At 46.1% G+C, this 26,545-nt stretch overlaps 2 protein-coding genes across 7 annotated transcripts in view; one reads left to right on the forward strand and one right to left on the reverse strand.

The window, feature by feature from the left end:
* The window catches only part of CSRNP2 (cysteine-serine-rich nuclear protein 2), a 33,892-nt gene extending 20,856 nt beyond the window's left edge, over positions 1–13,036 (forward strand). For all 3 annotated transcript variants that reach the window (XM_012002609.1, XM_012002615.1, XM_012002622.1), the window contains 3 exons: positions 288–547; positions 5,781–6,077; positions 9,584–13,036. In XM_012002609.1, coding sequence (XP_011857999.1) covers positions 288–547; positions 5,781–6,077; positions 9,584–10,507 — 1,481 coding nt within the window. In that variant the 3' untranslated portion in view covers positions 10,508–13,036. The remainder of the gene's footprint in view (positions 1–287; positions 548–5,780; positions 6,078–9,583) is intronic.
* A 464-nt stretch (positions 13,037–13,500) lies between these two features.
* On the reverse strand, positions 13,501–25,865 carry LETMD1 (LETM1 domain containing 1). Of its 4 annotated transcripts, none has more exons than XM_012002636.1 (9): positions 25,686–25,865; positions 24,981–25,132; positions 21,989–22,104; positions 20,352–20,434; positions 18,185–18,371; positions 17,960–18,061; positions 17,703–17,855; positions 15,777–15,873; positions 13,501–14,566 (listed from the first exon to the last, which is right to left on the reverse strand). In XM_012002636.1, exons 1-9 carry the CDS (start codon positions 25,805–25,807, stop codon positions 14,496–14,498), a joined length of 1,083 nt encoding a protein of 360 aa, XP_011858026.1. In that variant the 5' UTR covers positions 25,808–25,865; the 3' UTR covers positions 13,501–14,495. The 4 variants fall into 4 exon arrangements, with proteins under 4 accessions (XP_011858026.1, XP_011858020.1, XP_011858036.1 ...); XM_012002630.1 differs by having other exon boundaries at positions 21,950–22,104; XM_012002646.1 differs by having other exon boundaries at positions 25,793–25,847.
* Between the last annotated feature and the right edge of the window lie 680 nt (positions 25,866–26,545).

Here is a 26,545-nt window from a genome sequence, read left to right on the forward strand (position 1 = left end):
TCACGAGGTCAGGAGATCGAGACCATCCTGGCTAACACGGTGAAACTCTGTCTCTACTAAAAATACAAAAAATTAGCCGGGCGTGGTGGTGGGTGCCTGTAGTCCCAGCTACTCAGGAGGCTGAGGCAGAATGGTGTGAACCCGAGAGGTGGAGCTTGCAGTGAGCCGAGATCACGCCACTGCACTCCAGCGTGGGTGACAGAGCGAGACGCCAAAAATAAATAAATAAATAAATAAATAAGTAAGTAGAAAAATAAATAAAACATCTCTCTGTGCTCCCTTCTCAGCCACATCCATCCTGAAGCGGCAGAAGCAGCTGCGGAGGAAGAATGTACGCTTTGACCAGGTGACTGTATACTACTTTGCCCGGCGCCAGGGTTTTACCAGTGTGCCCAGCCAGGGTGGTAGCTCACTGGGCATGGCCCAGCGCCATAACTCTGTACGGAGCTACACACTCTGTGAGTTTGCCCAAGAACAGGAGGTGAACCATCGAGAGATTCTGCGTGAGCACCTGAAGGAAGAGAAACTCCACGCCAAAAAAATGAAGGTGCCTAAGGGGTCTGGGGTCTGCTGCTGTCCATGTAGGAAACCATTTAGGTTCATTGGTTGGTTGGTTGATTGATTTTTTTTTTTTTTCCCCGGAACAGAGTCTTGCTCTGTCGCCCAGGGGACTGGAGTGCACTGGCATGATCTCAGCTCACTGCAACCTCAGCCTCCCTGGGTTCAAGCAATTTCTTGTGCCTCAGCCTCAAGAGTAGCTGGGATTACAGGTGTGCATCTGTCTAGTTTTTGTATTTTTAGTAGAGACAGGGTTTTGCCATATTGCCTAGGCTGGTCTCGAACTCCTGGTCTCAAGTGATCTACCTGCCTTGGTCTCCCAAAGTGCTGAGACTACAGGTGTGAGCCACTGCACTCAACCAATTTTTTTTTTTCTTTTAATTTGACTGTTGTCCTTGGGGTATAGAGATTTCAACTCTTTCTAATGAGAAATCTCAGATTTGGAATCAAATCTTAGTCCGAAACTCCCTTCTTTTTATCTGGCAGGGGAGTCTACCAGATATAGCAAAATGGCTTCCCTAAAATTTCCTCCTCCCAAACCCCCACTGCCTCCCTCAGTTTTATGTATGTATGTATGTATGTATGTGTGTTTTATTTTGAGACAGGGTCTCTCTCTGTCACCCAGGCTGGAGTGCAGTGACTCAATCACAGCTCATTGCAGCCTTAAACTCCTGGCCTCAAGCCATCTGCCCATCTCAGCCTCCCAAGTAGCTGGGAACCACAGGCTCATGTCACCATGCCTGGCTAGTATTTTTTTTAATAGTAATGGGATCTCAATTCCTGGGCTCAAGGGGTCCTCCCCTCTCGACCTCCCAAAGTGCCGGGATTACAGGCATGAGCCACCATGCCCAACCTCCCCCAATTTTTTCTTTTTTTAGGTTTAAAATGTGAATACGTCCAGGCATTCAGGTCTGTCACCCTGGAACCCAAGGAAGCACAGTTTTCAATTTCTGGTCAAATGATTGTCCCTTGACTGGATGCACAGAACAGGTTTTGGATATTTCACATTCTCTGAAAGGATCCTGCTGTTTCTATAACCCCCATCACCCTTACGTGATAATCTTGTAGATACAAACAGCATTATCAAATAGTTATTTAGACTTGTATAATACTATGCCTGCCACCTGATACAGCACCAGCTCTTTGAGAGAGAGAGAGGCCGGGAAAAGACCCACCTTAGATGCCTCTTCATAGCCACCCATTTTTTTTTTTTTTTTGGGACGGAATCTCGCTCTTTTGCCCAGGCTGGAGTGCAGTGGTGCCATCTCGGCTCACTACAAGCTCCGCCTCTTCGGTTCACGCCATTCTGCTGCCTCAGCCTCCTGAGTAGCTGGGACTATAGGTGCCCAACACCACGCCCGGCTAATTTTTTTTTTTTTTGTATTTTTAATAGAGATGTGGTTTCACCATGTTAGCCAGGATGGTCTCGATCTCCTGACCTCGTGATCTGCCTGCCTCGGCCTCCCAAAGTGTTGGGATTACAGGCGTGAGCCACCGCGCTTGGCCCATAGCCACCCATTTTTTATCTTGGCACTGTTTGGTATTCCCATAGCTATAGTTTCTACTAATTCTCAACAATTTCCCCCAGAGATCCTGATTCCAAATTTGAAGAACACCAGTTTAAGCCTGGCCAGGTTTCTTTGGAGCCCAAAGCATGCTGACCCATATTAAAACAGGTAGCTCCATTATTTCCAGAGTCATGAGAGAGACACATTAGAATGTGGTGTAGTTGGAGAACTGGTGGTAGAGAATGTAGGCTAACCAGAGCATCTCATTCCTTTCTTTCTCTGAGAGCTCTATGTCTACTTCCCTCAGACTATTCCTAAAGCCCTACACCTGTTTTTCTCACTCTAGAATGACATTCAGGCTTCCCTTTCCTCTGTCGTAGGAATTCCATCACTGACCCTATCACCTTCCAGCTGCTGTAGCAACAGCTGGGCAAATAAACACTGTTCTCATCAATTGCACTGAAGGCATTCCTTCCTTTCCCTAGAAGAAAACTCCTCTCTCCTAAATCTGGCAGAGGAATGATCTGTCAAAACAGTAACCATCCCGTTCTGTGTTCTCCACTTACAGGAATTCTAGGGACAAAGCCAGGCAAACCCAAGACAGATACAGAAGCTCTACTTGTTAGCAGGATGTTTAGTGAGCACCAGCAGTGATGACATCTAATACAGCACTCTGTTTTTTTAAAGATGGGGTCTCATTTTGTTGCCCAGGCTAGTCTCAAACTCCTGGGCTCAAGCGATCCTTCCACCTCAGCCTCCCAAGTAGTTGGGACTACAGGTGTGGGCCACTGCACCAGGTTTATCTTTATATGTCAAGAGGAAGCCCTTGCTTTACCTTAGCTAGTTTATTCTTTGCTTAGATTTTTTTTTTTTCCTCTCTTGAAATAGGGTCTCACTGTGTCACCCAGGCTGGAGTGCAGAGGCCTGATCATAGCTTAGTGTAACCTCAAACTTCTGGCCTCAAGCAATCCTCCTGCCTTAGCCTCTCAAATAGCTGGGACTACAGCTGCATCACCACCACGTCTGGTTAATTTTTGTAGTTTTTTTTTTTTTTTTTCTTTTGAGACAGGGTCTCTCTCTGTTGCCCAGGCTGGAGTGCAGTGGCACAATCTTGGTTAACTGCAACCTCCGTCTCCCAGGTCCAAGCAATTCTTGTGCCTCAGCCTCCCTCAACTGAGATTATAGGCATGTACCACCATGCTGGGCTAATTTTTTTATTTTTAGTAGAGATGAAGTTTTGCCACTTTGGCCAGGCTAGTCTCGAAGTCCTGGCCTCAATTGATCCACCTGCCTCGGCCTCCCAAAGTGCTGGGATTACAGGAGTGAGCCACCGTGTCCGGCCAATTTTTGTAGAGACAGGGTCTTGTTCTGTTGCCCAAGCTGGTCTCAAACTCCTGGCCTTAAGCGATTCTTCCCCCTTAGTCTCTCAGAGGTGCTGGGGTAACATTAATGCGCCACTGCCCCACGCCTGTTTTTAGCCCTCTATAAGAGAGGCAGTTGGTTTCAAAAAATGTACATTCTGCATCTCTCATGTACCATCTAATGTTTGTCTTCCTTTGGGGTTGTTCCAGCAGCTGCTTGGTGTTCTGCAATTTTAACCATAATTTTCCTAATATTTTTATTTCATTTTTTGTATTTTGGCCTGTTATCCATATGGAACTCATTATCGTGAACAGTATAAATTGGGAATCTTTTTTCCCCCAGAAAATATCCAGTTGTTCCAATACCATTTAGTAACTAGAAGCCTCTTTTCTCACTGATGTGAAATGCCACTTCTGTCTTGATATTTAAATTCTCACATCTACATGAGTGTCCTTGTGTTACATCTCTAATCCCTTGCCTATGAGAGGACAGTAGGAGAGGGGATGCTTAGCGGGAGGTCAACCCTGGAGATGTAGACAGGAGCAATCCTGAGATCCACAGAAAGGCCCTTGTAGTTGGCCTGCCTAGTACTAAAACCACTGACTAGGGAACCTCCAGAAGCCCCACATTACTTTTCATTTCTCTACCGCCTCCCCCACAAACAAACAAGAAAACCAGGTGTGTAGCTGATTACCCAAGTCTATTGCATCACGTCTCTCCCAGGAGTTGTCCCTTTACCAGCTCTACTCTGTGGTTGTCTGATGAAATCAACCAAAGGCTCCAGTCACGTGGCTTTCATCCTGCTAGCAGCTTCCAGAGCCCCAGGGATTATGAGGCCTCATTTTCTTTACTTGAATTCTCTAGTGAGTTTTCAGAACTCTTTCAGCCACAGCTTGTCTTCCATCTGTCCTTCCACCGAGACTCCCTTTCTTGGCTCTCTATCCATCCCAGCCCAGAAAACCCAGATTTCTGCCTGTACCTAGTACACTCAGTGTTATTGATACCACCTTTCCTCACATACAGCTTTTCTTTGAAGTCAAATAAAAAAGGATTAGGCCCGGTGCAGTAGCTCACACCTGTAATTGTAGCACTTTGGGAGGCGGAGGCAGGTGGATCAGTTGAGGTCGGGAGTTTGAGACCAGCCTGGCCAACATTGTGAAACCCCGCCTCCACTAAAAATACAAAAATTAGCTGGGCATGGTGGCAGGCACCTGTTATTTCCAGCTACTTGGGAGACTGAGGCAGGAGAATCACTTGAACCCAGGCGGCGGAGATTGCAGTGAGCCGAGATCATGCACTGCACTCCAGCCTGAGCGACAGTGAGACCCTGTCTCCAAAAAAAAAAGTTAGAAAGGAGAAGGAATACATTTTTTCTCAGCTAAGGGCTTTCTTTAATATCTGTTAATATATTTGCTTTTTCTCCTGACAGTAAAATGGAGCTCTTTAAGTGCATGCACAGATAATTGTTCACACTGTGGGGATTTGGGTTCATTGATGAAGACCTGGTAGCCTTTTACTACACTTCGATGTGCCCTTTTTTTCAAGAACGTAGTTTTGCATGCAGTGGGTGCAACTTGAAGGTGTTTCACATTTTTCTATATATCCAAGCATCACCCAGTCATGTACCTTTTTCTCTCTGTGTTAGAAGGCAAGTGAGCGTAAATTAGGGGACACGTGTCTGGAAATGGAGGGTACGTTTGTGGAAATAGATTTTCGTGTAGGAGGGAAGATGAGACGGGTTTTTGAGAAGGTTGGACCCAGAAAGGTCATGGTGCATAAGATTTCCCATCTTCCTACTCTGGATTTATTCTTTTGACCGATGCTAGTAAATATAGCAGCCAGTAGTCACATACAGCTATTCATTAAAATTATGTAAATTGGGCTGGCACAGTGGACCCCAGCACTTTGGGAGGCTGAGGTGTGTGGATCACTTGAGGCCAGGAGTTCAAGACTAGCCTGGCCAACACAGTGAAACCCTGTCTCTACTAAAATTAGAAAAAATTAGCCAGGCATGGTAGCTCACACCTGTAATCCCAACTGCTTGGGAGGCAGGAGAATCACTTGAACCCAGGAGGCAGAGGTTGTAGTGAGCCAAGATCACACCACTGCACTCCCGCCTGGACGACAGAATAAGACTCGTCTCAAAAAAATAAATAAATAAAACGACAGTTTTCCGGTTGCCGCATTTCTAGTGCTCAGTAGCCACATGTGCTAGCAGCTGCCATCATTTTGGACAGCACAGATATTCCCATGATTGCAGAAAGTTCAAGGGACAGCGCTGCTCTGGGATGGTCATTGAGGAGGTGCATGCCACTCATGTCTATGAGGCTAACCTTTCCTGTCTCTTGGCAGCTGACCAAGAATGGGACAGTGGAGTCGGTGGAGGCCGATGGCCTGACGCTGGATGATGTGTCAGATGAAGATATTGATGTGGAAAATGTGGAGGTGGACGATTACTTCTTCCTGCAGCCTCTGCCCACCAAGCGGCGACGGGCCCTGCTGAGGGCTTCTGGGGTCCACCGCATTGATGCTGAAGAGAAGCAAGAACTTCGAGCCATCCGCCTGTCACGGGAAGAATGTGGTTGTGACTGCCGACTGTATTGTGACCCAGAAGCGTGTGCCTGCAGCCAGGCTGGGATTAAATGCCAGGTCCGTCCAAGTTGGCCTGAGATAGTATATCTACACCAGGGTCAGCGTGGTGAGGTGTGGGTGCCACTGAACATGGGAGGCCCATTCAGGGGTGCTTTCCCTATGGCTGTGAACACTCTCCAATTCCACAACCCTCCTCCATCAACAGAGTAAGCAAAGAACACACGGCCAGGCACGGTGGCTCACACCTCTAATCCTAGCTACTTGGGAGGCTGAGGTAGGAGGATCTCTTGAGTCCAGGAGGTTGAGGCTGCAGTGAGCTGAGTTCACACCAGTGCACTCCATCCTGGGTTGCAGAGTGATTCCCTGTCTCTTTAAAAAAAAAAAAATTTTTTAGTAACATTTAGTAACTGTTTCCTAAATACTGATTCCTTGAGATAAAAGGAAGCAGGGCTGGGTGCTGTGGCTCACATCTGTAATCCCCAGCACTTTGGGAGGTTGAGGCAGGCAGGCAGATTGCCTCCCAGGAATTTGAGACCAGCCTGGGCAACATGACTAAACCCCATCTCTACAAAAAATACAAAAATTAGCTGGGCGTGGTAGCATCAGCCTGTAGTCCCAGGTACTCAGGAGGCTGAGATGGGAGGAGGATCACTTGAGCCTGGAAGGCATAGGTTGCAGTAAGCTATGAATGTGCCACTGCACTCCAGCCTGGGCGACAGAGCAAGACCCTGTCTCAAAAAGTTAGAGAATGATGCGGGCCTATAGATTCTATCTGCAAACACTTAGTACCTTTATTCCAATTTTGAAAAATCAAAATAGTATTCAGAGCTTTATAATTCAGGATCAGACATGGCCTAGCAGAGCTTAAAACCATAGTCACATGAAAGAGAAAGTATCATGTCTTTTTGGCCGCCCTTTTTTTTTTTTTTTTTTTTTTTTTTTGAGATGGAGTCTCGTTCCATCGCCCAGACTGGAGTGCAGTGGCGTAATCTCGGCTCACTGCAACCTCCACCTCCCGGGTTCAAGTGATTCTCCCGCCTCAGCCTCCCAAGTAGCTGGGATTACAGGTGTGCACCACCATGCCCGGCTAATTGTTGTAATTTTTTTTTTTTTTTTTTGAGATGGAGTCTCGCTCTATCGCCAGGCTGGAGTGCAGTGGCGTGATCTCGGCTCACTGCAACCTCTGCCTCCCGGGTTCAAGCAATTCTCCTGCCTCAGCCTCCCGAGTAGCTGGGACTACAGGCGTGCACCACCATACCCAGCTAATTTTTATATTTTTAGTAGAGACAGGATTTCACCATGTTGGCCAGGATGGTCTCAATCTCTTGATCTCGTGATCTGACTGCCTCGGCCTCCCAAAGTGCTGGGATTACAGGCACGAGCCACCATGCCCAGCCAACTTTCGTATTTTTAGTAGAGACAGGGTTTCATTGTGTTGGCCAGGCTGGTCTTGAACTCCTGACCTCAGGTGATCTGCCTGCCTCAGCCTCCCGAAGTACTGGGATTACAGGCATGAACCACCATGCCTGGCCCCTTGTTGGCCCTCTAATGGGGGACAGTTTAAGACACATTTCAGTTGAAAACGACAATACCATCCCAAAGAATGAAATTTATCTGGAACTTAATTACTGAGGGTGTAGATGTTGAGTCCTTGTGATTGGATTTCTCGTAACCCTTTATTTTTAGCTGGGTAACAAATACCTGTGGTAGATCTGGCCAGATACTGCTTTTCAGACCACAGTCCCATAATGAGTTATTCTGTTACACACACACCTGATAACAGTCCTAAGAATTGATGCAGCTGGGCCTGGCATGGTGGCTCACACCTGTAACTAGCAGTTTGGGAGGCTGGGGTGGAAGGACTGCTTGAGCCCAGGAGTTTGAGACCAGGCTGGGCAACATAGCGAGACCCTATTTCTTTTTTTTTTCTTTTTTTTGAGACGGAGTCTCGCTCTGTCGCCCAGGCTGGAGAACAGTGGCGCAATCTCGGCTCACTGCAAGCTCTGCCTCCCAGGTTCACGCCATTCTCCTGCCTCAGCCTCCCGAGTAGCTGGGACTACAGGTGCCCGCCACCACGCCCGGCTAATTTCTTTTTGTAGTTTAGTAGAGACGGAGTTTCACCGTGTTAGCCAGGATGGTCTCGATCTCCTGACCTCGTGATCCGCCCGCCTCTGCCTCCCAAAGTGCTGAGATTACAGGTGTGAGCCACTGCACCCGGCCGGGAGACCCTATTTCTACAAAATATTTTACAATTAGGGCCTGGCGGCCAGGCGCAGTGGCTCAAGTCTGTAATCCCAGCACTTTGGGAGGCCGAGGCAGGCGGATCATGAGGTCAGGAGTTTGAGACCAGCCTGGCCAACATGGTGAACCCGTCTCTACCAAAAAAATACAAAAATTAGCTGGGAGTGATAATGGGTGCCTGTAATCCCAGCTACTCGGGAGGCTGAGGCAGGAGAATTGCTTGAACCGAGAAGGCAGAGGTTGCAGTGAGCCAAGATCATGCTACTGCACTGCAGCTTGGGTGACAAGAGTTAGACTCCGTCTCAAAAAAAAAAAACCTTTTAAATTAGCTAGATGTAGTGCTTTGTGCCTGTAGTTCCAGCTACTCAGGAGGCTGACGGGGAGGGTTGCTTGAGCCCAGGATCACTGCAGGCTGCAGTGAGCCATGATGGCACCACTGCACTCCAGCCTGGACGACAGAGCAAGACCCTATCTCCAAAGGAAAAAAAAGTGGTATAACTGGACTGGAGATTTCTGTAAGTCAGTATCATAGAAAGACATTGTGATTTGTACATGCTTACTTGCTTACTTGTAGTTTTAATTTTTCCTTTTATTTTTGGTTTATGTGTTTTTCCCGTTTGGAATACGAAAGTGATAAGGAGGTAGAAAGCATCTCCTTTCCAGATATCCCTGGTCTGTAAGTTAATTATCTTGGCAACTGCTTCAGAGCTAAACTAGTCAACCCTCAGGGAAAATAAAGCAGGTAGCTAAAAAATTGGCCACTGTGTGAACCTGCGTTCTAGCACCTTAGCAAACTAAGGCACATTTGCTTAGTTTCCCCAGAATGTATTTTTTTGAAGTAGCAAGATCTTCCATTCACTGTCCCATGCCTGTCACTGCAGAAGGCCATAGGCTTGGGTCCAGCCTTTTGTTGTCTCAGTGAACCAGGTTAAGTTCTGAAAAAGTTTCTGAGGCTTGTAAATTTCCTCTGTGAAAACTATCAGCATTCAGAGAAGTATCTGTGGACTCTAACTGGAAGGACCCTGTGATGTGATTTTTGTCTACTTTTTATTTGGAAGAGGAAACAAAGCCCTAGAGAGATAAATGATTCTCTTGAGGTCACACCACTAATTAATGGCTGAGCTGGGATTGAAATGCAAGTGGTCTGATAACTACCATCTAGTGTTCTCTTAGCTCACACTGCATGCTATGCTTTGAATTGGTTGCTTTTCTTCTTATAAGGAGACCTCAAATCCCAACTGCCTGTTTGCCAACTGATGTCTCCTATCTCCATTGTTAGGAGTGTAGGTCTCATCTGCCCCAACCTTCTTGTCCCCGCTCAGGTGGATCGCATGTCCTTTCCATGTGGCTGCTCCCGGGATGGCTGTGGGAACATGGCAGGGCGCATTGAATTTAATCCAATCCGGGTCCGGACTCATTACCTCCACACCATTATGAAGCTGGAGCTGGAGAGCAAGCGGCAGGTGAGCCGCCCAGCAGCCCCAGATGAGGAGCCCTCCCCCACTGCCAGTTGCAGCCTGACAGGAGCACAGGGCTCTGAGACCCAGGACTTCCAGGAGTTCATTGCTGAGAATGAGACAGCAGTGATGCACCTGCAGAGTGCAGAGGAACTAGAACGGCTCAAGGCAGAAGAAGATTCCAGTGGCTCTAGTGCCAGCCTGGACTCGAGCATTGAGAGCCTGGGTGTGTGCATCCTGGAGGAACCCCTGGCTGTCCCCGAAGAGCTGTGCCCAGGCCTTACAGCCCCCATTCTCATCCAGGCTCAGCTGCCCCCAGGCTCCTCTGTCCTGTGTTTTACCGAGAACTCAGACCACCCAACTGCCTCAGCGGTGAACAGCCCATCCTACTTGAACAGTGGGCCCCTGGTCTATTATCAAGTGGAGCAGAGGCCAGTCTTGGGAGTGAAAGGAGAGCCTGGTACAGAAGAAGGCTCAGCCTCTTTCCCAAAGGAGAAGGATCTGAATGTCTTCTCTCTCCCTGTTACCTCACTGGTGGCTTGTAGCTCCACAGACCCAACTGCCCTCTGTAAATCAGAGGTGGGGAAAACACCCACCCTAGAAGCGCTATTGCCCGAAGATTGTAACCCTGAGGAGCCTGAAAATGAAGACTTCCGCCCTTCCTGGTCCCCCTCAAGCCTCCCCTTCCGCACGGACAATGAAGAGGGCTGTGGGGTGGTGAAGACCTCCCAGCAGAATGAGGATCGGCCCCCTGAAGATTCTTCCTTAGAACTCCCTCTGGCAGTGTGATAGGGGCTAGAGGTCCTGCCTCTTACCCATTCTCTATTTATTCCCTTATTTTATCTAACACCATTTCAAAACAAAACTGTAGAAGCAGCTGCTGCTCCCATGTTATTTTATTGGGGTCTTTGGGGAATGGGTGGGAAAGGATTGTTTGAGTATTTTTTAAAAGGGAAACAGTACCAAGGAGACCAGCCCCAGCTTGATCTGGGGATCCTGGGGCAGAGAAAGCTGCATAGTGCTGAACACTGAGCTTTCTGGGCCACTGGAACAAAGAACTAGGATCTCACAGGAGAAGCTGGGTAACTCAAGCAGCTAGTCTTTCTGTAGGGACCAGAACACAAGAATTTGAAGAACACGGCAAAGCTCCTTCTCTCCCAAGCCCCAGGCAGAGTACAAGCTCATTTTTCTCGGTGGCTATTCTGATACCCCATTTTGGTGTGTCATAATACTTCAGACTAGAAAGTCACCTGGTCGAGTCGCGGGAGGAGGGAGTGGAAGGGTCTCTGCTTCTGTACAAAATCTCCAGGATTTACAAAAATTTAACCTGCCTTCCTTCAATCCCCTATTTGGTAAATAGGTTAATATTTGACATGTTTGGTGTTCTCCGACCTGTTCCCCACACTGGGGATTCCTGGTCTGTAACTTGAATTGTTTCTTCCACATGTTCTTAAGTACTAGAGTTAAACTTGTCTATGTCTTTTTTTCCCTCCATCCTTTTTCCTTTGGAGAAAAAGAGCTGGATTGGCTGGGGATGTGCTATAAAGAGCCTGAGCCTTCTGTACGTATCTGATACTAGCACTGTCAGGCAGCTTTCGGCTGGGGCTCACCCATCCCACAGGAGGCCTATGTGGAGCATTAACTGGCCAAAGGAGGCAGTGGGAACAGGCTGCTTGCTATTTGGAAAGATGACATATTTGTGCTGTGCTTGTTTTTTCACCCAGGTTTTTCCCTCTTTGTGAGATCTGAGCTTTAGTGGAATGTAGGATGTGGCAATCTTAAGGTCACCAACCAGTTTTTGTTCTTTTTTTTCCTGTATCTACCCTCATGGTTGTTTTCAACATACCAGGTTAGAGAGTTCTTACACTGTTCTAGTTCAAGTCCAAGAATCGCAAATGTTTATTGGACCCTCCATCTTGATGATGTATAGAAATTGGAAGCCACGCCAGTTCTTAAATGCCACATGCAATTCCCAGATTCCAAAGGATTCAAGTTCTAATTATAACCTTTGAAGCATATAGAATGGAACTCATTCAGTTTGATTCAGTTCTTACCTCTGAATCAAATACATCAGGGGGAATACGGTTCCTGTTCATCCTATGTTCTAAGATCTCCATTGAACAGCACTGATTTCCTTTTATTAGCAATCTTTGCCTCTGTTCTAAAATGGAGGCAGTAGGGAGCAAAACTATTCTTCTCAAGCATCCTTTACACCATACATTACTTCTGGTATGGTTTATTAACCACACACACAAAAGAGTGAAAAACTGTGTTGGGGGGAGACACTACTTATCTTCCTCATAAAGCCTTTTCTGTGGGATATTAAGGCCCTGGTGTCTTACAGAAACCATGTATGTTGCAGAAGCATTTCACCCCTGAAGTCTCTAAACTCTGAGCCTGAAAGGATTTGTATTTAATACACATACATTGTTTAGTTCATTCTGCCTCTCCTATTTGTTCCAGTGTTTGCTTGGTTTTAGTTTGGAGGGGAACTTAAGTACATAAATCCTTATCTGTCCCCATCCCCTAGCCTCATGAGTTGAGAGTCTTAAGTACCTGAGATCTCGAAGCTATCCAGAACTGAACTAGACTCCCCTACCTTAGACTGGTACCCGCAAACACAGGACTGAAGCTTAATTGGGAATTTGGCTTTATGGAGAAAAGAATCTTTTTCAAAGTTTGTGTCAGAAGGGGAGGGTGAGGTCTGCACATTGCCTCTGCAGGAAGGCTCCAGCTTCATCTAGGAAGTAGATTCCAGCTGCACGATGAGGAACACGTTAGCTTTTGGGATCAAATCAGGAATATGAATCTGTAATTATTAAGCTCATTGCCAACCCATAGGATAATTGATGTTTCTGAAAACCTGTCGTTTCTTAATCTAAGTCCATCCCCTTCATTAACTCTACAGTTGTGATTCACACTGATCCCAAACTTTTGAGTGCTAAATATTAACATTTAGCATTAACTGTCTTGTCAAGCAAAAGGCCTTCTCTACAACCTAGTCCATCTCACTTCTGGTGCTACCTGAGTTGGACGGAATTCTAGCTCACGGTTGCTAGGAAAGCTAGGCCTCTGATCACAGAAGCAGACAGCTTCAGCCCCAGTCTAGGCCTAGATAAATGACTCTTCTCACCACAACTCTTACTATTTTCCAATTTCCTTTCTCACATACTGTACACAGGTAGTATTTTCAATGTGAATCCAAAGCTTGTCTGGTTCTCTGAAAATAATTTTCTCCCCTTTAGGTTCTTTACATTGTGATAATGCTGTATTTAAAGAGAATATTTAAATGTAATATTAAAGAAATATTCAAAAGAATGGTGTGTTACTCTTTGTCTCGGCAGGCCACAATTCAGTTACTTGTTAGAAAAAGGATGCTTCTCCAGCTTCGTTATAAAACTAATTAGGTCAGTTAGGATTTAATGTTAACAATAGAAACATTTTATGATGGAAAAATAGAATATTCTCTTTGGACTACCAAGAGCTGGATTGGTCATATGCCCTTGTGTACCTGTTCAGCTGAAGCAGGCCTTGCTTGTGTCTGTTGGAGCTTTGCCCTGTCCCTACTCTGGGCTCCCATTTTCTCATTCCATTAACTATATGAAATTCTCTTTTCCTTGTTACCATCTTAAAGTGTCCAGCAAGGAGATCAACTTCAAATCAGTTTCGGCAAAACTTCCATCCCATCAGAAGGTTCTATTCCAACCAATTAAATCCCCACTTGTTAGGTTACGTCAGTCTTGTAAAAGGAGACTCAGCAAAATGATTAGAGTATGCATAAGTCATTTCCATCAACAGGTTTCAAGCAGTCTTTACTTGGGTTTAAAAACAGTGCTTCATGCATTTACAGTACGTTATTACAGAACTATAAGTCACTAATGCACACACAAAAGCTAAACCCAACTTACTAACTCGATGCAGACCTCTCCCGATCTCCCCAGGCTGGGCAATAATTAGTACCTTACAGGTGTGATCCATGGCCCAAAGAAGGCAGCCACTGTCAGTTACAGTTGGATTGCTGCATCACAGTGGAGGCAGCAAAGCGCTGAAGATCCACAGGGGGTGTAATACAGCCCGGAAAAGACAATGGAGAGTGAAGGCTAGAAACATTGAGGAAGGGGTCAGGAACCACTTGTACTTCCTGTTATCTTTTCCAATAGAATATTCCTGCAAGTTACCCATCAAAAAAAAGTCAAGGTGTTCAAAGGGTTTGAAAAACAAGTGGTCAGCCCATGCCAGTGAGGGGGACAAAGAACAACTGGATTTTTGGTCATATCAGAAAGGATGGAGCGAAACACTGAAGTACATGCATGGACACGAGTGCTCTGGCCAAAGAAATGCTGTTCTCGCCAGCCACAAATTCTCTACCAGCAACAACAAAAACCCACAGATGTAAGTAACATGGAAGTGGATCAGTCCTTAGCCAAATAAGGATTCCCACTTGGGGCAAAAGCGGACTTCCCAGGACATGAACTGAACACATCACAGTAAAAGCCCAGTAAAGGCTGCTGCCAGTTCCAGCTATTAGTAATTATGAGGGGGACGGGATGACACCTCACATGGGCCACCCCTGGCAAGAGGGTTTGTTTCAGTTCTAGCTGTGAAGGGAATGTCTGCAGTTCCCACGTGTGCCATACTGTGAAGCCCATGGCCCCTGCTCCTCTCTCTCCCTCCCACACACTTAACAGTGCACACACACTTCGCTGGCAAGTGCTGTTTGTTCCTGCACTGCTGTACTATGCGACTGCAGGACAACGCCATCCGCTCCATGGTTCACTCAGCGCCTTGTCCCAAGGTAGTTGGTGGAGAGCAGGACCACGTTGTGCAGCAAGAGAGACAGCTCAGTTTCTGAAAACACCACAGTGTTAGTGGTTTGGCTTGGGAACACTCTGCCTTATAACTGCCTTGCTATATATGGCTTGAGCCTGGAGGCAGGAAGCCAAGTACAGGGAGGGGTGGAATGAAGAAGCTATTTTTCTCAAAGTTCCCCTTCTTTGTTTCAGCCCCTGCATGCATGCCTTCCTTTCCTTCTACTATATATTCATATCAACTCATCCTCTATTTCTCATGTGACTGCAGTAGAAACTTCAGAGATGGTAATGGTACTAAACACCAGTCACCTTGGGATTGTTCTAGTAGAAGCTGCTGCTCTACGGACATTTCTCAGCTTCAAGATTAGTAGGCCTACCCTAACATCCAAAGGCCCAGACCACATCAAGACCCACCCTAAACAAGGAGCCAATAAGCCTAATACATACCCTCATATGCTTTGTGTTTGGTCAGTAGACTGTTTTTGTTTTGAGTTTGAATGCCTTTAGACCAGTACTTCTCAACAGGGACAATCCTGCCTCTCTGCTCCCCACCCCCAGGACACTTGGCAATGTCTGGAGACATTTTTGGTTGTGACAGCTGCGGGTGAAGGGGTGCTACTGGCATCTAGTGGAGAGAGGCTAGAGATACTGCTATAATAAATACCTATAAGAACAGGATACGCCGGGCGCAGTGGCTCACACCAGTAATCCCAACACTTTGGGAGGCCGAGGCCAGCGGATCACCTGAGGTCAGGAGTTTGAGACCAGCCTGACCAACATGGAGAAACCCAGTCTCTACTAAAAAAAAATACGAAATTAGCCGGGCGTGGTGGTGCATGCCTGTAATCCCAGCTAGTCGGGAGGCTGAGACAGGAGAATCAATTGAACCCAGGAGGCGGAGGTTACAGTGAGCTGAGATTGCACCATTGCACTCCAGCCTGGACAACAACAGTAAAACTCTGTCTCAAAAAAAAAAAAAAAAAGCACAGGATATCCCCCCACAAGAAAGTGCCAAGGTTGGAAAATTGATTCACACTAGCATGCATTCACTCTTATGTTCCCACATCCCCACTACTCCCTCTTCTCTTACGGCCTACTTCATTACCTGCCGGGCATGCAGCAGGCATGTGAGTTTGTGCCCTTTCAATCAGTATGTCTCACAGTACTCCATAATTAACTCCAAAATGACCTCAGAATTATAAAAGTGGCTTAGATTTTACTGGTATAACCACAGAAATGTGTTTTACCTTTCAGGCTGCAGGAAATCTGCAGCCATTCTCCCAGCCAAGTTCGGCACCTATCTTCACCAATATGTGTAGAATTCAGGCCACGAAGATAACAAGCCTATACCGCTCAGAAGAGAAATGGTCTTTAATAATCAGAGTGATTATGCCAAGGAAATGGAAATCCACAAACAATCCTAAATCTCCTTTAAATAAGTTACAATCTCACTGGGCACGGTGGCTCACGCCTGTAATCCCAGCACTTTGGGAGGCTGAGGTAAGCAGATCACAAGGTCAGGAGTTTGAGACCAGCCTGGCCAATATGGTGAAACCCCGTCTCCACTAAAAAATACAAAAATTAGCCAGGCGTGGTGGTGCACACCTGTAGTCCCAGCTACACGGGAGGCTGAGGCAGGAGAATCAATGCAACGTGGGAGGCGGAGGCTGCAGCGAGCCAAGATCATGCCACTGCACTCCAGCCTGGGCAACAGAGCGAGACTCTGTCTCAAAAAAAAAAAAAAAGTTACAATCTTATTCCCACAAGAAGCCTTTCCTCATGGCAATTTGAAAACTAGTGATGGACAAGATGACAAGCAAAGAGTCCTATATAATCTAAAATAGTAGGTCTAAACTGCAGTATCCTTGCTTTCTGAAGTGCTAGAAGAAATACAAACCAAAATTACTGTGGGCAATTCCTTCCCCCTAGCTAAGTTTATTGAGAAAAAAGACACAGAAATGAGATGAGAAGCTGGGTGCAGTGCCTCATGCCTGTAATCCCAACACTTTGAATGGCTAAGGCAGGAGGATCACTTGAGCCCAGGAGTTCAAGACCAGCCTGGGCAACACAGTGAGACCCTGTCTCTACAAAAATAAAAAATAATTTTATTTGTTTTTTTGGGTTTTTTTTGAGACAGAGTCTCACTCTGTCACCCAGTGCGATCTTGGCTCACTGCAATCCACCTCCTGGGTTCAAGCAATTCTCATGTCTCAGCCTCCCAAGTAGCTGGGATTACAGGCATGTGCCACCACTCCTGGCTAATTAAAAAATAATTTTTAAAAAAGTCGGGCACAGTGGTTCATGGCTGTATTCCCAGCACTTTGGGAGGCCAAGATGGGAGGACTGCTTGAGGCTAGGAGTTCAAGACCAGCTTGGTCAACATAGCGAGACCCCATCTCTATTAAAAAATAAATAAACAGGTTGGGTGCAGTAGCTCATATCTGTAGTCTCAGCACTTTGGGTGGATGGATCACTTGAGGCTAGGGGTTTAAGACCAGTCTGGCAAACATGGTGAAATCATCTCGGCCGGGCGCGGTGGCTCAAGCCTGTAATCCCAGCACTTTGGGAGGCCGAGACGGGCGGATCACGAGGTCAGGAGATCGAGACCATCCTGGCTAACACGGTGAAACCCCGTCTCTATTAAGAAATACAAAAAACTAGCCGGGCGAGGTGGCGGGCGCCTGTAGTCCCAGCTACTCGGGAGGCTGAGGCCGGAGAATGGCGTGAACCCGGGAGGCGGAGCTTGCAGTGAGCTGAGATCCGGCCACTGCACTCCAGCCTGGGCGACAGAGCGAGACTCCGTCTCAAAAAAAAAAAAAAAAAAAAAAACCATCTCTACTAAAAATACAAAAAAATAGCTGGGCGTGGTGGCACACGCCACACCTGTAATCCAGCTACTTGGGAGGCTGAAGTGGGAGAATCACTGGAACCGGGAGGCAGAGGTTGCAGTGAGCCAAGACTGTGCCACTGTACTCTATCTAGCCTGGGCAACAGAATGAGACCCTGTCTCAAAATAAACAAATAAAAATCATAAATAGATAAATGAAGTGAGAGAATAAAGAAGTTGGGTTCCACGTAACAAACAAGACAAGGAGCCCCTGTAAATCTCTGGCCTGCTGTAGGCTGGAAAGCACACCAAGGGTTGAGGGTTGATGTTGCAATCAAGCTCTTACCGATTTTACTTCCTGAGCAGTCAGCTGGCCAATCCCCAGCTTTGCCAAAGCCTTGTCCAGTTGGTGAATCACAGTTGTACGAGTCTTCAAACGATGTCTCAACAAGGGAGGAGGCAGGTAAGATGTGAGAAGCATGGCCCGGCTCAAGGCTTTCTGTAACACAACCACATAGGAGGGGAAAGGCAAATAGCATGAGCTCAAGCAAACATCTGAAACATGGTGATGCTATGGAAAAGAGAAGCCCTCAAAGTGCTCACCACGTGCAAAGCCTGGAGTTGGTTCACGCCCAGAGGATGGTTAGAGAAACACTCTCTCAAAGCCAAGATATCATGTATTGCTGGGTGGGTACCACGCTGTATCTTGGAAGAGGTAAGAGATTGGTAGATGTTAGGAAAGTCCTAACTACCCCTCTCACCTAGTTTTAGTGCACACTGAGTCTAACAAGATTCCACATTTGTAGGAAGGGTTAACTGCAGGAATACCTTGGTGCACAGATCGGTCAGATGCCACCGGAGTCCTGCATCAGAAATGAGAGGGATGACCTTTTCTAAATAACTAATAATTTCTGGGTGAGATTGCTTCCGGAAAGCATGATAGATATCTAAGAAATCAGTTTGTTGTTTTGGGGTCCAGAAATGCCTGATCAGTAGTTGCCTGGGAAACAGGTACCTGAAAGGAGAAAGAATCACAAACTCACTTGCTGAAACTGGCTTCTTTCAGAGGAAGCCAAAGAAAGCATTTGGTAGACATGAATACTAGGAAGAAGAGATGAAGACATTCTTTCCGTACCTCAGTGTTCTTTTTCTTTTTTAATTTTTTTTTTTTAAGAGACAGGGTCCCCTGTCACCGAGGCTAGAGTGCAGTGGCATGATCACAGCTCACTGCAGACTCAATCTCCTAGACTAGGCAATCGTCCCACCACAGCCTACTGAGTAGCTGGGACCACAGGCACAGGCCACCATGCCCGGCTAAGTTTCTAATTTTTTTGCAGAGACGAGGTCTTGCTATATTTCCCAGGGTGGTCTCGAACTCCTAGCCTCAAGCAATCTTCCTGCCTCAGTCTCCCAAAATGCCGGGATTACTGGTGAGAGCCACCATAGTCAGTCCTTTTTCTTAAGTGATTCTCAGACCAAAGTTTATAAGATACACTGAAGCACAATTTCAAGCAACATTACTGAAATGTGATGTGAAAGGAAGGACTAGCAGAATAGCCTGCCATGCAGCAATCAGACATAATGACTCCTTTTGAACTAAAACATGTGAAGAGCATACTTTGGACAGAGTTGCAGACTGACCTGGACACTGTATGTGATGTTGACAATCTAACTATAGCACAGTCCTTATGTGGACACAGTATGTAAAAGGCAATCGATTTGTTGTTGTTGTTGTTGTTGTTTTGAGACAAAGTCTCACTCTGTCACCCAAGCTGGGCTGCAGTGGTGCGAACTCGGCTCACTGCAACCTCTGCCTCCTGGGTTCAAGCGATTCTACCACTTCAGCCTCCTGAGTAGCTGGGATTACAAGCGTGTGCCACCAAGCCCAGCTAATATTTTGTATTTTTAGTAGAGACGGCGTTTCACTGTGTTAGCCAGGAAGGTCTCAATCTCCTGACCTCATTATCTGCCCGCCTCAGCCTCCCAAAGTGCTGGGATTACAGGCGTGCACCTGGCCACGATTTGTTTTTTAATTCATTTATCTACATGTTTGGTGGTTTTAAAACATGACCTCAAATTCTCTGGCACTCATCTTATGGACAGCTGAGGTCTACATCCTCCCCTTTTTTCATTCTAGGTGACTGATTCAATCAGTAGGACAGAGCAGCAGTGAGTCTATGTGACTTTCAAGACAAGGTTATAAAGTCATGTAGATTCTTACTCACTAGTAGAATCCCTCACTCTTGGAGCCCTGAGCTCCCAAGTTAGAAGTCCCACTATCCTGAGACTGCCATACTGAAGAAGCCACATCTGGGCACTCTGGTTCACAGTTCTAGCCATGTAGCCATCCCTGCCAGGGCACCAGACATAAGAGTGATCTTGGACCTTCCAGACTAGTCCATTCAGCAGCTAAATATCACCAAGGGACCTCTGTCAACCCTACATGGAAGAGAGAAATCAACCGCCCACCTGAGCACTGCCCTAATTCTGGACCTACAAAATCATGAAAATGATTTATACTATTGTTTTATGCTATTAAGCTTTGAGGTTATTTGTTATACAGCAATAGATAATGAATGACATGCAAGATCACAGTTTAGAAATGTCATTTTTGGATATGAAGTAATAAAAATATGTTATCAGAATACAAAATGTACTTTTTTTTCTAAAGAAATTAGTCTGAAAGTGCTCTCTCTCGGGGATTGAGTTGTTGCCTCTAGGGATGATGGAGAAGGTCACTATCTATTTCACATGACTCAGGGCAGCTAAGAGATAGGGAGAGTCAAGGCCATCTACACTTCTAGATGTGATGTGTTCCAGTAACCAAGGTCTTCCTAAGTGGCTTTTATGAACCCTGGAATAATGAGAAGATTGGAGCAGAAGTTTGATAACTTCTACCTAGCTTCTGAAATGAAAAGTTCTGTTTAAAGTAATTATTAATTTAAAAAAATTGACACATCTTCAAGATGTTGGGGAGATGGAAGTCTATACTCACATTAGCAAGAAGACCAGGTAGTTGGCAAAAGGTGGAATGGAAATAATACCTAGGAAAAGACACTTGGTGACGTCTTGGCGGAACTAAGCAGAAATAAACACAGATGCAGTTTTAACCCAAATAAGTTAATACAACAGACAATCCCTCCACCCCACTGTACAGTAAACTTCTATTACAGCCCAGAAAAAGGACCAAATTTATTTCTTTTTCTTTTTGAGACGGAGTCTTGCTCTGTCACCCAGGCTGGAGGGCAGTGGTGTGATCCCAGCTCACTGCAACCTCTGCCTCTTGGGTTCAAGTGATCCTCCTGCCTCAGTCAGCTGAGTAGCTGGGATTATAGGCATGAGCACCACTCCAGGCTAACTTTTGTATTTTTAGTCGAGACAGTATTTCACCATGTTGGACAAGCTGGTATCAATCTCCTGACCTCCAGCGATCTGTCCGCCTTGGCCTCCCAAAGTGCTAGGATGACAGGCATGAGCCACTGCATGTGGTCCCCAACTTTATTTCTATTTACTTCTGGATAGTTAGTTCCTTGAGGACAAAACCTCTGACTTATCTACTTCTGTATCCCAAATAACGTCTAGTACAGAGCCTGACATTATACCAAATCCTTCAGTGAATTCTTCCTGATCTGCGGAATGGGTTCTAGATTCTTACTCTCAGCTTCAAAACGACCCATCAAGTTACCACCAAATACTACTTTCATGCTGCCCTTTGGATCTTTGCAGAACATTTTTTTTTTTTTTTTTTTTTTTTGAGATGGAGTTTTGCTCTTATCACCCAGGCTGGAGTACAGTGGCGTGATCTTTGCTCACTGCAACCTCCACCTCCCAGGTTCAAGCAATTCTTCTGCCTCAGCCTCCCGAGTAGCTGGGACTACAGACGCCCGCCACCATGCCCAGCTAATTTTTGTATTTTTAGTAGAGACGGGGTTTCACCGTGTTGGCCAGGCTGGTCTCAAACTCCTGATCTCAGGTGATCTGCCCACCTCAGTCTCTCAAAATGCTGTGATTACAGGCGTGAGCCACCGTGTCTGACTGCCCTTGAGGACTTTTTTTTGTTGAGACAGAGTCTTGCCCTGTCGCCCAGGCTGCAGTGCAATGGCGTGATCTTGGCTCACTGCAACCTCCGCCTCCAAGGTTCAAACAATTCTCTTGCCTCAGCCTCCCGAGTAGCTGGGATTACAGGCGCCCACCACCACACCCAGCTAATTTTTGTACTTTTAGTAGAGACTGGGTTTCACCATGTTGGCCAGGCTGGTCTTGAACTCCCAACCTCGTGATCTGCCTGCCTCAGCCTCCCAAAGTGCTGGGATTACAGGCATTAGCCACCGCACCTGGCCCCCTTGCAGACTTTTATATGTTCAGAAACTAATTAGATTTTAGTGTTTACAACTTTCATTCAGAAAGTGTGCCAGAAATTCTGTGGAGCTCTTGCTATGGAGGGCTACAACTCTGGATGAACCCAATTCTTACAAATGATCTGATGCCTCATTCAGTTCAGTATTTTGTTCTCATGGCAAAGGGTAAAAGCTTGATCAGTGGTGAACAACAAATGAAAGAAAAAACCTTGAGATCTTGATTAAATATAATTACCTCACCATGAACTTCTGGATATCTGCCCCTGGCCCATACCTGTCTCAAATGCTCCATCTCCCGGTATGGAAGTTGATGAAACTTTATATTGTGCTTCCACATATTTGTCTTTATTCTTCTAGCCTTTCTGGCATCAGCCCATAACATCTGCAATCCTGCCTCATTAAAGTAGAGGACAGAGTGTGATGTCATCCCAGTTTAAATCTTAACCACAGCTTCCTACTCCATGTTCAATCACATGCAAACACTCTCACCCCTCCCCAACAATATTCAAAGCTTTAAACTAGGTAACCTGAAACTCTTGAGGTCAACTCGAATCTCTTTTCTCAACCTTTTCTCCCCTAGCACATCGCCTCTCTTCTAGCTAAGTTTGGCTTCTATAATCTGCTATGGCATGGTCTCCCTCTTCTGTTTCATTGGTCACTCCTTTCGAAAAATCAAGCTCCCTAACTTCAGAAGGTCTTGCTAAATTAACCCTATGTATTCCCCAGCCACCTTTCTGGAACTTTTTTTTCTTTTTTTTTTTTGAGATGGAGTCTCACTCTGTTGCCCAGGCTGGAGTGCAGTGGTATGATTTCGGCCCACTGCAACCTCCACCTCCCAGGTTTATGCAATTCTCCTGCCTCAGCTTCCCAAGTAGTTGGGATTACAGGTGTGTGCCACCACGCCTGATAATTTTTGCATTTTTAGTAGAGATGGGGTTTCACCATGTGGACAGGCTGGTCTCGAACTCCTGACCTCAAGCAATCCACCTGCCTTGGCCTCCCAAAGTGCAGGGATTACAGGTGTGAGTCACTGCGCCCGGCCTGGAACACCTTTTTTTTTTTTTTTGAGACGGAGTCTTGCTCTGTCGCCCAGGCTGGAGTGCAGTGGTGTAATCTCGGCTCACTGCAACCTCCGCCTCCTGAGTTCAAGAAAGTCCCCTGCCTCAGTCTCCCGAGTAGCAGGGATTATAGGTGCCCGTCACCATACCTGGCTAATTTTTGTATTTTTAGTAGAGACAGGGTTTCACCATGTTGGCCAGGATGCTCTCAAACTCCTGACCTCATAATCTGCCCGCCTTGGCCTCCCAAAGTGCTGGGATTATAGGCGTGAACCACCGTGCCCAGCCTAGAACACTTTTAAAAGTAGTTTAGTTCAATATATTTATATTTCTATTAAATCTTCATTCTATGAAAATTCTTGCATCTATTTTTTTTTTCTTTGAGATGAAGTTTCGCTCTTGTTGCCCAGGCTGGAGTGCAATGGCACGATCTCAGCTCAGCGCAACCTCTGCCTCCCAGGTTCAAGTGATTCTTCTGCCTCAGCCTCCCTAGTAGCTGGGATTACAGACATGTGCCACCACGCCCAGCTAATTTTTTATTTTTAGTAGAGACAGGGTTTCTCCACATTGGTCAGGCTAGTCTCAAACTCCCGACCTCAGGTGATCTGCCCGCCTCGGCCTCCCAACGTGCTGGGATTACAGGCATGAGCCACCGCGCCCGGCCTCTTGCATCTATTTTTTAAATGCTTTCATATTTATCAATGATTTACATGTCATTATATGATGTATCGAATGTCTTCAAAATAATACATAAGGCAAGTATATAAATGAAGATTGGCAGCCATGAGTTATGATAATGAAGTGAGGTGAATACATGGAAGTTCGTTACACTATTCTCTCTACCTTTGTGTATGTTTAAAAATTTCCATAATAGTTGGCCGGCGCGGTGGCTCACGCCTGTAATCCCAGCACTTCAGGAGGCCAAGGCAGGCGGATCACGCAGTCAGGAGTTTGAGACCAGCCTGGCCAATATGATGAAACCCTGTCTCTACTAAAAATACAAAAATTAGCCAGGTGTGGTGGCAGGTGCCTGTATTCCCAGCTACTTGGGAGGCTGAGGCAGGAGAATTGCTTGAACCTGGGAGGCAGAGGTTGCAGTGAACCGAGATCATGCCATTGCACTCCAGCCTGGGTGACAGGGTGAGACTCTCAAAAAAAAAAAAATAATAATAATAAAAGGTTTAAAAACAAACACAAATGCTTTCATCCCTTTTTCTCATTTGATCCTATTTATCTACACGAGAACTGAAAAAGCAGCCAATTTTATCTCTACTTTACATATTAAGGATAAGTAATTTTTCAAGTCCATGAAGCTAGTAATAATTATGATAATATTCAGATTTGGCAATGTAGTTTATTATAATGTTATGATAAAAGCATAGAGCATACTATAGGTTTGGTGCAAAAGCAATTGTGGTTTTTGCCACTGAAAGACAAAAGCCTCAAATATTTTGCACCAACCTATAATATTGTTACCTAACATTTAGATGAAAATAACCTAACATTTATTTGGCACTTACTAGGGATCAGGACCTGTTCTACATACTTTACATGTATCAATTTTTAAAATCTTCACAACCATGTGATAAATAGGTAGGTTCCATTACTCCCATTTTTCACATAAGAAAACCAAGAGATTAATTAATTAGTCCAATCACACAGTGATGAGCAGGGATTTGAATCAGGCAATCTGGCTCCAGAGTAGACACTTGACACGATACATATTATCTCCTAGTAATTAAGGATCTCTGATTTGAACCAAAACATTTGGAAACCAAGTATTATGAAGTGCTACTGCCACTACAACATACTACCTAATATAGATTCGTAACAAGGGTTAGACCTCATTTTCCTATGGGTAAGTCAACTGATAAATCACAGGGCAGGTCTGTACAGCCACAGATCCCTGCCCGGTGCAGGACAAAAATTTTTTACCATAGCCAGGTGTGTGGTTAAGAAAGTACGAGAACATACCTATATTCTCCCTCCCTCATGTTGCTGTCATAAGTTGTTTCTCGTAACATCTTTCTAGAAACATTTTCAAGAAGTGCTAATTTATAAGAATTAGCTTAAGGCGCAGTCATTTATGAAATATAAGATATCTCGGCTCACATCCCCATAGCAGAACCTGCAAATGATCTTATTCATGCTAACTCTTTGACCCTGCCCAAAGGCTGATTCAGGAATTTCTATGTAGTTTCGTTTTACCTTTCATGAAGATTGTGTACAGGACATAGAAGCGGGGGAAATGACGACCCAAGAAACGATGGTATTTCCCATTAATTGCTTTTGTCTTGGTTACCAGGTAAGACATCAAGTTCTTCACATCTGCCTTTGGAGAAAGGTGAAGCTTTGAAGACCTACAAGGAAGATCAAAAAGACTATCTGGGAACCAGTCCTAGAAGCTCCCTCACGCCTTGAGTCCCTAATGTAAAGCAGGAGTCTCGGAGAATGTATCCCAAGCTTGACACTTCTGAAATCCAAGGACGGTCTTGGGGTCAAGAACAGACAGGCATTCAGACTGTGAAACACAAATCAGGCAAAGGCCAGGCAGGAAACGAACTCAGGGCATGACTCTGGAGAAAATGTAATGCCTGTGGGACAATTTGAACTGCAGGCTAAGTCAGAGAGAGGTGGAATCAAGATAGTAGCGGTAAAACCTGAGCCGAAAAAGTGAGGCTGAAAGATGAGCTCAGGACACGCGAGGAGAGCAGACAATATGGGGCACTGAGAGTAGAGAGGGTCAGGAAGCAGGTCACTAGTGGGGATTGGAGTTTGAATTCTGAGCAGAAAAATAAAAATTCCTGGGCCAAGGCGTGGAACTCTGAGAATTGAGAGACAGAATGCAAGCAAGGTTGAGACACTGAAAGAACCTGAACGTCAAAAATGCTTTTCTTGCTACAGGACCCTCACCGAGGGGCCCCCCAAGCCAGGCCAGAGCGACCAAGTTGCAGCCTCCGGGTGAAAAAATGTCCAGGGGTGACTGCCGAGCCCCACACAGCCGACCGAGCCCAGCACACCCTGGAGAGCGCCATCTTCACAGCAAGGGAAGCGGAAGAGAAGAGGTTGTCTTTGGGTTAAAGTTAACTGTACGCCGCGTTCGTTCAAAGACGCATGCGTCTTTTCTGAGCGCTGATTGGTAGCCACAGCCTGCTTGGCTCCAGCACAAGCCAGGAAAGGGAAGGACTCAAAGACTAAGTGCGGAAGGAGGGTCAGGATTGGACACAGCAGTACTTCCCGGTTTAAAGGCGCCGGAAACAGGGTGTCCCAGAGAGAGAGAGTTCTTATGCCACTGGTGTGGGTTTGCGTTGCGGAGGATACGGAGGATACCCTCTCCTTGAAGGGCCCGGTGACCCTCCGCGATTCCCTAGGGCCTCAGGGCTTCCCAGCGCCGCCCTTGTCTTTTGCCTAGACTCGGGGCGTCTGTGCCTCGACTGTTAGGTACCAGATTTCAGTTTGCCAGTGTCTAGGCCATGGCGCCTTCTGGTGGCTTGGAGGACCCGCGGCACGCTCTAATGGTGGCGGCGTGGATAGGCCGGAACTGTCCACTTTCCAGTCACAGTCTGGTGGCGAAGGTTGGAGGCCTGGGAGCGGCCCCTGTGTGGACTAAGTACACTTTTTCCTTTATTTGTCGTTTCCAGAACTAAGTTTGTGGGAAAATGGTTTTCGTTAAGCACCTACCGAAGACCAAGCTCTGTCTCAACTTAAATGTTACTTTTCTGAGAGGATGTCTGTGATCCCCCAATCTGACATAGTGCCGGCAAAAAGGACAC

This window comes from Mandrillus leucophaeus, unplaced genomic scaffold (genome assembly GCF_000951045.1).
Source record: "Mandrillus leucophaeus isolate KB7577 unplaced genomic scaffold, Mleu.le_1.0 Scaffold118, whole genome shotgun sequence".
Lineage (NCBI taxonomy): Eukaryota > Metazoa > Chordata > Mammalia > Primates > Cercopithecidae > Mandrillus > Mandrillus leucophaeus.